This window comes from Solanum tuberosum, unplaced genomic scaffold, assembly GCF_000226075.1.
Source record: "Solanum tuberosum cultivar DM 1-3 516 R44 unplaced genomic scaffold, SolTub_3.0 scf00009, whole genome shotgun sequence".
NCBI lineage: Eukaryota > Viridiplantae > Streptophyta > Magnoliopsida > Solanales > Solanaceae > Solanum > Solanum tuberosum.
Window position 1 is genome coordinate 2321694 of NW_006238935.1, and position 14196 is coordinate 2335889.

General features: G+C 33.8%; 2 protein-coding genes across 6 annotated transcripts; both read right to left on the bottom strand.

Moving 5' to 3' along the window:
* Window positions 1-1192: 1192 nt before the first annotated feature.
* LOC102582448 (F-box/LRR-repeat protein 25-like) lies at window positions 1193-9658 on the bottom strand. 4 transcript variants are annotated; one of them, XM_015310860.1, is made up of 5 exons: window positions 8737-9658; window positions 7665-7771; window positions 3298-5694; window positions 2928-3098; window positions 1193-1680 (listed from the first exon to the last, which is right to left on the bottom strand). In XM_015310860.1, exons 3-5 carry the CDS (start codon window positions 4204-4206, stop codon window positions 1576-1578), a joined length of 1185 nt encoding a protein of 394 aa, XP_015166346.1. In that variant the 5' UTR covers window positions 4207-5694; window positions 7665-7771; window positions 8737-9658; the 3' UTR covers window positions 1193-1575. The 4 variants fall into 4 exon arrangements, with proteins under 4 accessions (XP_015166346.1, XP_015166341.1, XP_015166350.1 ...); XM_015310855.1 differs by having other exon boundaries at window positions 3298-5856; XM_015310864.1 differs by having other exon boundaries at window positions 3298-4306; window positions 5542-7771.
* Window positions 9659-9755: 97 nt separating this feature from the next.
* LOC102583242 (putative F-box/LRR-repeat protein 23) lies at window positions 9756-11351 on the bottom strand. Of its 2 annotated transcripts, XM_006339317.2 has the most exons (3): window positions 11220-11350; window positions 10898-11188; window positions 9756-10667 (listed from the first exon to the last, which is right to left on the bottom strand). In XM_006339317.2, the coding sequence occupies exons 2-3, from the start codon at window positions 11176-11178 to the stop codon at window positions 10142-10144; spliced, it is 807 nt and encodes a 268-aa protein (XP_006339379.1). In that variant the 5' UTR covers window positions 11179-11188; window positions 11220-11350; the 3' UTR covers window positions 9756-10141. The 2 variants fall into 2 exon arrangements, with proteins under 2 accessions (XP_006339379.1, XP_006339378.1); XM_006339316.2 differs by having other exon boundaries at window positions 10898-11351.
* Window positions 11352-14196: the final 2845 nt, after the last annotated feature.

Genomic DNA, 14196 nt, shown 5'->3' on the forward strand with positions numbered 1-14196 from the left:
CCATGACTCTGCACCCGTTAAATTGGTAATAAACTAACTTTCACCCTAAAAGACCAAACTGCCCTCGGAACCTTCGAAAATTCAACCAAGACCCTACCTAGTCCTAAATTCCCCATCTAGATCCAACAAAACTGTCAGAATTCTAATTCGAGTGCTCGAACTCCGAATGTTGACCAAAGTTAACTCTTGACCTAAATTCACTTAAACTTTCAAGTCAAGAGCTCAAATCCACACCAAGACTTGAAACTGAAAACGACAACATACCTCAACCAATTTCCACCTTGTGGAGCTGAAGAAACTGGCGAAATTCCATTCCGAGACTTATAGCTCTGAGTGTTGACAAAAATCACTTTTTTACAACTTAAAGGCCTCCAAAACACGAACATTTCCAAAAAAACACAACATTTCGATCCAATCCCAGAACTAATCGCATAAACTAATCAAACATGACCTGGGGCAATCATTGGGAGGGGTAAAACTATATTTTTTTCAAAATTATTAAAAAATGACCTCCAAGGTTATTACAAGAACTTGTCTTGTTCTAGATTATTTTCTGAATTCAGAAAATCAAAAATTCCCTTCCGCAGTTTCACCGAAATTTGCAGCTTATTGTAATTAGAATGGCCAAACTAATCCTCTTCCTTTTGTCTTTCAACGATAACTTATGCCCTTTTTTTTGTTATACATCTAGATAACTTGCCATAGTTGAGAAGAGAAAACATCAACTGTACTTAAAACGCCTTATCAACTGTAATCATTACATAGGTTCAAATATAATATTTTTTGATATTTTAGTAGGGTTTTACCAAAATATCAAAAGTTATGGGTTCATCTCCAAAAGGCTACACATAGTCAAGGTGGAACAAGAAGCATCGACAGGGTCACCAGATATCACATCAAAGGGTTCTACTCTACGAAGCTCATATAATATATACTGATACTACTGAGAAACTCTAATGCTATTGAGTAAACAGGTAAGCGGAGAACTCCAGGAGATAGAAATCTCCACACCATCTCCCTCTAATTTTTTCTTCGGAAAAGAAATGAAGTAGGATAACAGAGATTAAATATTTTCAAGTTTCTTTTCCACCAATTAAGAATAACAAGAAACCAGTGAAACAAGGCAATAATGAGTCTAGCAGTATTGGCAAGAAGATCAGGATTTAGCAAAATAAATAGAAATTACAAAGCATTAGAGCAAGCTTTCTTCCATATCACTATTAGAGGATAAACACACTGTTACTTAGACATGAAGAACTACTAACACCTCCTTGGATATTGACAAGTGCAATCCAAGCTTTTTCTGACAGCTCAAACCGGACAGTTTCAAACATAAAGTTATAGATGTCAAGTATGTTGCGATATTAACAAACGGTAGGGGACCAAAGTCATCAATAAGAAAAGTCAACCGAAGCATGCGGAGAGGATCTTGGATAGCTTGCGAGCTCTTGTGCCATTGTAGCATAATGCGTAGACACATCACTCCCTTGGTATACAGCAACAATGTCAAACTTTTCTAGCACAATTGCATACTTCAGCAAATATTTTACCAATGGCAGCACAAATCCATAAAAGTTAAGGATCTTGATGGTCTTTCAGATATGGAAATGAGCCATTAAAATTATGGGACTCAAACCTCCTGATCTGTTCATCCTCATTTATGTACCTTGACAGCAAGTCCTGTAGGAAAGAATTCAAACCAATTATTTTCCTTAGATGGAAGCAGGAAACCAAGGAGTTGATTGTGGATAAAATAAAAAGATGATGACTTTTCAATACAAGGAACATCTCAGTACATGCCAACAATAAAAAGATGTTTCAAAGCATCTGATCATTTATCCCCTCACATTAAGGTGAGTACTATTACTTGTTAAACATCTTTTACCAACAATTACAAAAAGTTTACTCATATAGTCTATTTGATAGTGACAACATGAATCAAAGCAACAAAAGCTGAACTATTTTATGAAGGAAAATAAATTGAGAGAACAAAAAAGTTCATCTGAGCGTCTAACCACAAAAAAAGAAATAATAAGCACGGAACTACAACAGATTGAACAAAGAGAATCACAAACTTTTGAGACAAGAAAAGCAGATTTTGAACAAAAATATGACTAAAGCCTTTTCACTTTCCTATGGGCTTAAATGGTATCCTCAAATCCTGAACATCATATTAGAAGCATTTGGGTGGACGGCTCTTTGCTTATTGTGAAAGTTCAAGCGAGTTGCAAAACCTTCTTGGGAATATGAACCTATTATTGAAAAGATTAAAGAGTTGACTCATAAGTTGAGGTGACAGAGAAGCCAATTGTGTGGCTAATTCTTTAGTTGGATACAATCACCTAGTGGATGTAGGAAAAAACATTTTCAACTTTGACTCGCTATGAAGAGAAGCTAGAGGGAACTTAAGGATTGACACATGGAAGCTCTTTTCCTTCATAATTGGAAGAAGCCCAAAGCTTATCTCCAATAATGCAACAAGATGAACTTCCTGGTTTGATCCTTCAGTCAGTTCACATGTTACTTATCTCACTTTTTCTCCATTTTAGTTCTTATGGAAGCAACGTACACGGAAGCAGCCCCCACAAATTAGAAGCTATTGTTGAAAGCTCATTAAGTACTCAAGCTAGCTATGCTTCAAATTGCAAATGGGAGTCCTTGTTCTGTTTAAACATTAAGGATTATATCCTACACTTTTGTCAAACATTGAACCTCCTTAATCTTCTCTACGCTTGAGGATAGAACTGATACAAGTCTTACCTTTTTTTTAACTACTAGGAGGGTCTAAATTAAAAAAAAAAATCTGATTTTTTTTTCAAAAGTACTTGAGATGAGAAATGTTAAATATATCATCTTATTCATCCAGTACTAGTTGTTTGAAATGAATAACATGAAGTAACAAATATAAAGGTCTAAAAGAAACTTACTCCAAATTCAACATCGTACCAATCAATGACCAATGTCTCAAGATCCAGTGAGCTCTGCAGAAAACAGCAAATTCCAGGGAAGTCCAACTGTTCAAATTCCACACCAAGTTCTAAGAACTTCCGGCTTGATGGTGGAAACTCCCACCCTGTCAACTCCAAGATGGACAAGCACTTACAAACAAAATAGACAAACCAAAATATGTCAAAACAAGAAAATATGACATAATAAATGAAATGGAAATTGTAGTATAATTCATAAAGATTATCCCAAGTAGTGGCACTATCAATGTTACTATACTGATGATTCACTAGCAAATAAAAAATCCCTAAAAAGGATATGAATTTTGGATAGTGAAGAGTATGAATATACCTCTATGCACCAAGATCCCAAGTTAAGATTCTCCACGTGGATAACGCTGTGAAGAAGTTCCTTAAAAAACCTAAATTCCTTCTCCAAGTTTTGTTCTTCGTCCTCAAAATCAAAATCAAAACAAAGCACCGCAGTCACAAGTGATGCCACATTTATGATGCATATCTCACTGCACAGCCCCAAAATTTGCAGTTTTTGAATGTAAGGGGCTAATAATTCGAGCCCAAGGTCATGATTCTCATTTTTATAGTCGCGTATAATCAACTCTCTCAACTTCATAGATCTTATTTCCAAACGATGTATGCCTGAAAATTTTTCCAATTCCAAGTACTCCAAGTTAGGGCAACCAGATAATACCTTTTCCATGACACCATCTGTGAATCCCATGTAAACAATTGAAAGAGAAACGAGACTACTCCAGTTAACATTGCCAAAAGGGTTCAACCGACAATTCCATAACACCAAATTCCTCAACGACGCAGTTTTATATGCAAATTGAGGAAACTCATATCTTCGGTTATTGGTAAGAAGACCAAGTTCAAGATCTTCAATATCAGCAAGTCTAGTCGCAAAATGAACCCATATATCAACATCTTTAGCATAACGCTCCTCATACTTAAGGCCCCACACTCTGAGTTTCCGAATTTTTTCACAAGACCTCCGATAATAAAGTTCTCTGTGGATAGAAACTAGGTAATCACGAGTGACATTTTCATTGTCACTAATCGGGAAGTTGAAATTGAGTGATGTTGGAACGAATTTCCAGAGAAACTGCCATCGTTCAGACAATACACTAGTTCTCACAACTTCTTTATTGTTCAGCAACATAGAGAGGATGTGAAGTAGGATTGAATCGGGTAGATCGCTGAGTCGGTCTGCTCCCACCATGAGTTCCTGCTGCCTTTCCATGGAGTACAACTACTAGTATGTCTTCAAGGTGGAGGGTTTGTGGAGGTGTTGATTGGGTTAGAGATATCGGGTAAGTGCTATGTAATTTAGGCTGATTTCCCTAAAGCAAATATATAGTTGGCGAAAAAAAACATAAATATGGAACTTTTATAGAACTATTACATATACATGAAAACATTAATTGATTATCAATTATGACATATAAAATATTAACTTCTATAGCATAATATACAGAGAAACAATCTACATAAATTACTAAACAAGGATAATAATTAAAGATCGATTCCATTAAAATGGAAGAAATACTCAAGAATCCATAAATCCTCGTGTTCTTTCCTACAAATTTCATCACTTAAGTTAGTAGATACTACATTTCCTTAAAATGGAACTATAAAGAAACATACACATATTAGATCTATTTCAAACTGACCAAGCTTGCAACACTTGATTAGTAGGAAAATCTCGGTTGTAAATGTAGTTTAGTTGTAAACTCATCATCATGTGAAGAATAAGAAATGTTTAGATTTGGAGAACTTATTCATACATACGGATATGTAATGAACCATTAAATTATTCTCAAAACATTGAGAACAAATTCACATGCTTACAACAAGAAGCAAGAGATAGGCATTACCTCTTTAAACTATTATATCCAAATTGTCATTAAAATTCACATATACTATTTTAATTGACACTTAATTTAATATTTAATTACATACTTGTAACACCAATTCACATACAATATCATTCTAGAGTTACAATTATTTGAAATTAGATAAAGTATTTCTTTTTAGTTATTCAACTCCATTTTCCTATATATTGTGCATATCTTTTTGGTTTGCATTTGCAAAAAGAATTGAGAGATGACATGATGACTGATTTTATTTCCAATATGAAAGTTTTTTTCTATTCTCCTAAAAAAGAACTGTTTTTTTCTCTTCAAAGATTCAACTTATTCATGCTCTCTTCTTTATCAAAAAAAAAAAATCATACTCATGCTCTGTTCTCTTTCAAGCTCTCCATCTCTCATTTTGATTTCTCCCCAAGCTTGGAGCTCTTCAATCGACTTCCAGAGGTATGTTTTATAAGAAGTTGAGCTCCATATTGATCTTATTTTTTTCAAAAAAAAGTCCTTATTTTTTGGGTAATAAAATTTAGGATTTTATGAAGAATAGTTATTACTTCGCAATTTTCTAATAGTGGTATTAGCTTCCTTTGAAGCTCAATCTATTGAAAGTGGCAAATAGTTAATTGGTCGCTAAAATCAATGTTCGAAATCACGATCATCAGTTTCTCAGAGTTGCACTAACGTAAAATTGGGAAATGGAATCATACCAGCTGGTTGTCGAAGAAGTCTTCATCGGAATCACTAGCACGAGATCAGATCGCCAGAATTAAAGACATTTATCGCCACACTTACAATCGCAAATCAACTGACAGACCGATGAGCAGATCATCAAAAAAACAGAGAACATGTCAAACAGGACCCTGCAGAAGATGGTCAAATCACGAGGCAACATAAAATCGTGAGTTCGATCCACATCCCGTACATTAAGAAGATGGTAATCTATTAGACGAGCATACAACCAGACTTCAGATTGTGAAACAGCTCTTGCCCACAGAGTCGATTCATGATGCGAGTCTAAAACCCTAAAAAACAAATGACGGAGGATTTAAAGGCAAACCACAGGCCGTAAGTCAATTAACAGGACTGGATTGCATTGCAAATCACATCAGGGGAATAATTTGATATTTTAGTTTCAACTTTATGGACCATTATAAAGACATATTAGGTTTCTTTTGAAAAGAGTGAGCAATTTAGTTCACTTTTACTTAGATACATGTAGGGGTGGCAATTGGGTGGGTAGGGCCAAACTTGTGCGGGTCATAATGGGTTAAGACAACAATCAGGTCTAAACCCAACCCAATCCAAATTTGCTTGGGTCAAAACGGGTTAGGTAATGGGTTACATAACGGGTCAAAACTCAACCCAATTTTTACTAAGCTTAATTATCTTATTTGTTCTTTTAAACTATTTTATTACCTGATAAAATTGTTTTTTTCTTTATTACGACTATATATAACATATCAAATTAAAAAGGTACTTTGACAAGATCTCTCAAGAGCCGGTTCGGGTTGCATATCAACCCAATTTTTAATGGATTGAAATGGGTTGAGCTAATGAATGAGCGGGTCAATAACCCATCCAAACTTAAACAGATTGGACAGGTTGGATTTGATTGTCGCCCCTAGATACATGCATTGTTTTTTTAACTACTTAGATAATTGCATTGTTTTATTCATGAAATAAGAAAGATGGAAAGAATTTCTTGGGTTAAATTAGATAATTCCTATTCTCAAAATAGGAATTGAGAATAGGAATTCTAACAAATAGGAATAGGAATAGAATTAGAAATAGTATATAAAATCCTACTTAAAAGGATTGTATTGTAGCGTCCTAGTTGGAAAAAGAGTTATATAGTGTCTATAAATAGGGTCTCAATGTTCAATAATATTTCTCACCTATAAAGAAACATAAGTTTTGTAGTATTTTATGTGAGTCAAGTTAGTAGAAGTCCACTTGTTTTCAAAGAAAATTATTGATTATGTACGGAAGTAGAGAGCAGTAAAGCTCTATTCGTCTTCAAGAAAGAATTTGAGTTATTAAGAGTGTTTTCCTCTATGAATTTCCAACAGTAAATACACCTTTTAAGCACAAATGATTTTCAGGAGGCTGGCTCCATCAATGTAGTTACAATTGTCAACTCTAAACCATTAAAATGAGATTAGAATGTCTCACCTTGGACGAGTACATAGGTAACATGTGTTCTGTACACAGATAATGTAGTTGCAACTACTGGTCCTAACCATTAAAAGAAAATTGGTTTATGTCATCTAGTCCAGAAACTTTTCCACATATGATCGTTCTATTATCATATTTCTTCCAATAGATGTCATGCCGACATCAACTATATTTATCTTTATAGTGTTGGACTAGGGAAGGACTCCTTTCTTGGATTAATGGTCCCTTTCTGGACCTCTAAATTACCTAACTTGCTAGCATAATGTTTTCTTCTTTGCAGTATGTAAAGAAGATTCTATTAATATAATTGGCTGAGCACCAAACCCATGCTAGTGAGTACAACAACTATATACAACTCAGGCTACTCCTGAAGGTAACATCTATCACATCAATATCTTCATTAACAGATTTCAGTTAGTTTGCACCAAAAAGCAGTATCAGACACGAATGGCTACTGCTTTTCCTTCAACAGTACACCCATTGTACCTTTCCCACAGCACATAGCAACACACTATCTCAACTGCCATTTTTCTTGAAGAAAATATGCTTGTAAATTGTGCCATGTAGACTAGACTACTTACAGCAGTGAATTGAGGAAATATCTTTTAACACCAAGAAATGTAACTGATCAAATAAGAGAATGGTTACAGGTTACCTAGTGAGAGGTGGTGCAGGAGCTTCTAGATTGTCTCAAAAGGTTTCATTGGGATGCAAGATATCTCTCTCTGAAGGTTCATACCCGTGGCTTGATAACTCAACAGCCTACAAGCAGAAAAGAAAAAAAAAGCCATAATTTCAGTATCCGTTATCTATATTTTGCAGTGATAAATCAAATTGAGAATCAATCCATAAGTAGGTGTACTATAGATTCTATAATTACTTAAAAGAGAATAAGTTATAAGTAGAAATATTGAGGAGAAAGTCATATCAATCTTTGTAACAGTATATAACTGATGCATGAGAACACTATGTTCGCAGGCAAACAGCATATCAACGACATATGGTCCACACAACTCATATCAAAATAGATAATTAAAACAACATTTGATATATTCAATGCAAAATGTTCTTATGTAACTACATGCTCTAAAGAGTTCTATTCGACAACTTGATTCAACTATGACTACTCCTGTGCTCTGAGAAGTATACTGCTCAAGAAATACCGGAGGAGAATATTAATGTGTTGTTGCAGTGAAAAATACATCTATGTAACTTGTGGCAATGACATCTAGTAGTCAATCAGAGATATGCTCCAACCCGGGTTCAAGGAATAGATGCACTGGTTAATTTCGGCAGACTCCATATCCCCACCTATAAAGTGGAAATCAGTTGCTAAAATGCATAAAGATGCTTCATTTTAAGGATGTTCATACTGCGTATATTCAAAATCATGATCCTAAATGATTATACTTGGAACCTTAGAAATAAAGTCCTAAAATATACAAGACATGCCAATGAAATTCAATTTCTCTTCTTGTGAATCTAATTGAAGAAAAACCAAAAAAAAATTGTTCAGCAACTTTGACTAGTTTGAGTTATCGCAAAAGACTCTAGTTATCTCTTGGACATTAACATAGACCTGTGTGGTTCAATTGCTAGCATGAGGACTAAGTTCCCCAGTAAAATACAGATTCGAACTCACAATTCTGTCAATGTTGCATTAACATTCTTACTTCACTATAGGGATTACAAGGAATAATTAGGTAAAATTCAATAAGAAAAGTTACCTTTCATCCTTGTCATGGCAACAACTTCCTGGCTTCAACTTCTGAGGGGGTAAAGGGCACCCAAAAAGTTTTGCCGCCTCATCAGGCTCTGTAACAGGTTGACCTGAGATACGGCGCCATGGGATCATCTCTGTAACAGGTGAGACGTCTTGTCCTGGAGATCTTCTTGATTCAGAAAGAGGTTATACTATAGATTCTGTGGGAATTGAACCAGATTTCATATCAAGGGGATTTACTCTACGAAGCTCATATGATATATTGGATAACCAGTATATTCTGATACTATTGAGAAACTTTAAATGCTATTGAGTAATCCAGGTTAGCACCTTTCTTGGTGAGGAGAACTCCAGAAGAAAGTGATCTCCTCACCAAGAATTTGTCAATCCAATAAGTCAAATATCTCAAAAATCCAGAGCAAATTATGAAAAGAGCCCAAAATCCCCCAAAAGACAATTATTGCAAAATAAAAGAAGAGTAGTCAAGTACTCAAGTAAAACGGAAACAACATAAGAGTCAATTTTGCATAAGAACAATGGCAAACGTACAGCAGACGCTCTCTCCATCCATATTCATATTCCATCATGTTAATAACACAATATACTGTATATAAGTTTCTCAGTTAGTAGCCCTACAAATTATGCATTTCCTTTTGATAGTTCATTTGCTGTCCTAATGCATCTTTTCTTCTTTTGCCAACTTTTAAATATAATATCTGCAATCAATTCACAAAGGCTAACTACATGGCCAGTCAAGAAATATCAAGGAAAAGAACATGAAAACTAACTTGTTAAGATTTAGTAAATTGGCAAAAGGCTCAGTCAGGCATTCAACTGGCTTGAACTCAACTGCCAACAGAGGCAGCTCTAGCAACAATATTTTATAGGCATAATACATAAATGTGCCCAAAGTTGGAGGGCATTAATGTCAGTCGAGGCCAAGTAAAAAGGTATGTTTATGTATTATGCCATATAAAAAAGGTGTTATCTTTTTGAATCAGCCCAAAAGAAAAGAGTCATATATCATGAGAAGAAATGTAATTTCACCCTGGATATTCCAATAAGTCAAGAATTTTGCACATTTTATCCTGGACAAATGGAAATTTTTTATAATAACACTACATTTCTTTAATATTCTTTTTCAATATTGGGCGTAGGTTAAGGGAAAATGTGGGTACAAGGTGGGGAACCCTCACCAACATGGTGAGAGTTCAGGTAGACAATCAACTATCAACTGAGCTACTAATATTCTCCGATAATAACACTACATAGTCATTAGATTCATAACAGAAAATATTTCCTATATTACTTATCACCGCAGACACCTTAAGAAGTGTTCATAACCCAATGACCCAAAATGGTTGCGACTTCATAAATGAGGTTAATGCTAGATACGCGTCCACTAGTAGTCAGTAATCATCAGACATCTGATCTTCATCATACTCCCCACAAGCCTCAAATGAAAATTCAAGACCTGCAAGAGAGTCATGAGGATGCTTCAGATCTTTAATCCGCCCAGAAATTCTATTACTCAAGACTTTGTTGAGGCTAACATATTTGCACAGCCGCAAGTCAAGTGATACAAGATGAGGACAATTATCAAGAATAGCCTCAACGCCTTTAATTGTCATCCTGTTTCCAATGAGTTGAAGGTGGTGCAAGGTAGGCAGGTTTTTAGCAATAGCTAGAGCCTCTTCATTTCTTACATCTTCGTTATCAAAGTAATCACCTGATCCCATATACAATGAGTTATTTAGTTCAAACAACTTCAACCGTGGACAAGAGCGTCCAAGAGCTTCAATGCCTTCTATCGTGATGGTTGTGTGTGTCAAACTCAGCTCCTCTAACAATGGAAATTTTTGAACTACTTCAACCAAGCTCTCACATACCATACCATAGCAACATGCAATGCTAAGTCTTTTCAGTTTTCCTGATCTGGTGGACAAAAGGATACATGAATTAAAGGACAGATTACCAACCACAATCCCTAATAAAAAAAAATTAGAGGAAGTATACCACAGAATGAAACGATTTGCTACCGTACTTAATGAACCAAAATAAAAGAGATAAGAAATATGCCACCTTTGCAAAGCAAAAAAATCCAAATGAAGGAAAACAAACAATACAAACACAATGGAAGCCTAAAATTTGGGGAAAGAAATTACCTTTCAGCTATGTACTCAAGCAACTGACCAGTGGCAAAGTACTGCAAATTGATATCAACGACTTCACCTTGGCTGCGATCAACGGCGTAGCGGCACATTACCTCTAAGTCGTAATCCATGTCAGAGAGGTCTCCGAGGTTCCACATGTCAATGACGCGCCACATTGAAGGATCCTTACACACTCGCCTCCACTTACTGCACACTTTCTCAGCTGTCTCCAGTATCTCTACAGCACCAAGCCTGTGTAGTATATTCGCCCATATACCTTCAGGAAGTTCCATCCATGGCGGCCTTTTCACCATCGGCTGGCTGTTGCTTTTACCTTTTACTTTTCCCTTTCTGTTCATTGTATTTTTCTAGGGTTTGAGTTGGAAATTGGGGCTGTGAAGAAGAAAATGGATGCTTTTGAAGTAAACACAAAACAAAGGAGCCTTTGCCCCTTTTACACCTTGTTTGGATGGATGGTTGTTTAAAATCATGATAAATAGACGGATTTTGGATTGAATTTGGACAGATTAAAAATGAATTGAAGTGTAATCGACTATATAAGTATCATACCATATCATATATTATATATATATATATGAGAATCTTATGTCCGCCTATGTGGCGCCACCACAAACCAAAGTTCTCTTTTAATTTGTGACTTTTATAAAAAGTTCGACTTTAATAAAGAGTTGCGAATTTTATGAAAAGTTGTGACTTTTATGAAAAATCGTGGCTTTTATAAAAGGTTGTGACCTTCCCGAAGGGTTGTAACTTTTCCAAATAATTGTAACCATTCCGATAAGGCACAATAAACATTTATTCACACTACCCTTTGTTGTCTATAAATAGAGGGATTTCCTTTCATTTTAAAACAACGCAAATTCTGGACCTCTTCTTCTTCTTCACAATTAAATATTTGTGTACTTTGTCCATGTTTGAGTGGCTCACTGACACAATTGCTTATGTTACAGATCCTCATATGTATTTTTAGAGTCATTAATTTATGTTTATGTTATTAAGGATAAATAATAAGATGTAATAATTTTCATTTTCTTTTACATTATTAATGTTTGTTACTACGTAATCTTGTAAGATAATATAGTGTTTTAGTTTTAATGACCGATAGGTTTTAAGTATTATTTTATAAATTCCGTGATATTACGCGAGTAATTTTACTAATTTAATAAATATGATCAAACTGATTAAGTCATATATAAATTGAATAAAATGGTTCTAACCCGTATTTATTTTAGGTCAAATATAAATTGGGTAAAATGATTTTAACCCATATTTATTTTAGGTCAATTACGAATTGCGTAAAATGGCTCTAATTTGTATTTATTTTTTTCATTGATTAATTTAGTTTTTCTTACTTGGATTCTTATTTATCTTATTGCCTTTTGTGTTCATAAAACATACTTTAAAAAATATGTTTATGGATTATGATATAATAAATGCATAATTAGACCTTTGTATTCAAATTGGTCAATTCCATCGAACTGTCTTTTCTAAATTTCAGATTCTTTATATCAAAAAATTTCAACAACAAAATAATATAATAAATTACTACTATGATCGAATTGACAAAAAAGTTTAATATCTAGAAGAAAGAAAAACAGACAAACTTCAATTTAGTGATGTAGCAGGAACATAAAAACAAAATGGTAAAAGAAATAAAAGAGAGAAAACACTAAATAAAAATTAATCCAGAAGCAAAAGAATAGCAAAACTGATTTTCTATTTTTTTAAAATGATATGAGAATATCAATTTGGAGTAAATAACAACATATTTAACATTTAATTAATTAAAATGTGTGTTTTTGATTCCTTCTTATAGAAATATCCTTATTTGAGTTGGTTTACCATGACAAAATATGAATTCTCATATTTTTTTCAATATTTGTTTATATTATTATAGGTTAACAATGTATTTCATATTTACCCAACTGAAATACAAGTGATCTAACTTATTAAAATATAAATTAAATAGATCAATTTTATAAATACTGAAATGTCCGGCTCTATTTTAAATCGATAAAAAAGCTAATATTAAAAGGTATAAAGATAAAAATAAATTATAAAAACTTATGTTATAGATACACCATATTATAGACATTCATTACATTTTTATTTTTTTTTAATAAATGTGAAATCAAGCAGACGGCTTGTAAGTAGTGCAACCAACTTTTAAAACATCTTATGGTTGTTTTGTGCAAAACCTTGCAACAACTTTCTTTCTTTTATGAATAGTAAGTCAATTCAATTAATTTGTACAATAGTTTAAAGAAAAATCATATATATATAAAAGAGAACCCTACATGGCGTCACCACAAATCAGGATTCTCTTTTAATTTATTTATTTTCAAAACTAGTCTTCCCCTTTCTTGAAAAGTTGTGACTTTTATGAAAGGTTGCAACTTTTATGAAAAGTTGTGACTTTTATGAAGATTTCCGTTTTTTATGAAAAGTTGTGACTTTTAAGCAAGGTTGTGACCTTTTCGAAGGGTTGTAACTTTTCCAAAGAGTTGTGACCTTTCCGATAAGGCACAATAAACATTTGTTCACACTACCCTTTGTTTTCTATAAATAGAGGGATTTCCTCTCATTTTAAAACAACAAAAATTATGAACTTCTTCTTTTTCTTCTTCTGCACAATTAAATATTCGTGTCATTTGCTCCTGTTGAGTGACTCACTACACCATTGTTTTTGTATCAATACACTGGAGAATAGAATCGTTTTATCCTGAGAGGATCTATTCCTTTAAACCTTGAGTACTAGAGGGGAATTAATAATTTCGCATTCAGTGGGATTGATTTTTTCCTTTCTCTTTCATTCTATTGTTACAGATCCTGGAAGGTTTTTTACAGTCATTAATTTATTCTTATGTTATTAATTGTTGATTTTGAAAACATGTTTTAAACATTATTGTTTATATTTCTGCAAAGTTATTGTTATAAGTATTTGTTAGTATAGATTAAATAACACATGTTAATTGATTATTCACACAAGTTTTCTCTACTGATATTGTTGAAGGTACAGTAAAAAAATTCCTTACAGATCTATACTACCATCTGTTGAAGACAAAATTTAAATTTGGTATGCCATTGTAAAGGACATAAACACTACTAAAAAACTGCTAAAAAACAACGGAAGTAAAAGCGACGGACGACGTTGCTCCAAAAAGCGATGCCACTAGCCACACTGTCCGTCGCTTTTTAATTAAAACAATTTTTTAAAAAAGCGACAGACATGCCCCTTCCGTCGCTTTTTTCACGGATTTTTGCGCCAAATATATATATATATATATATA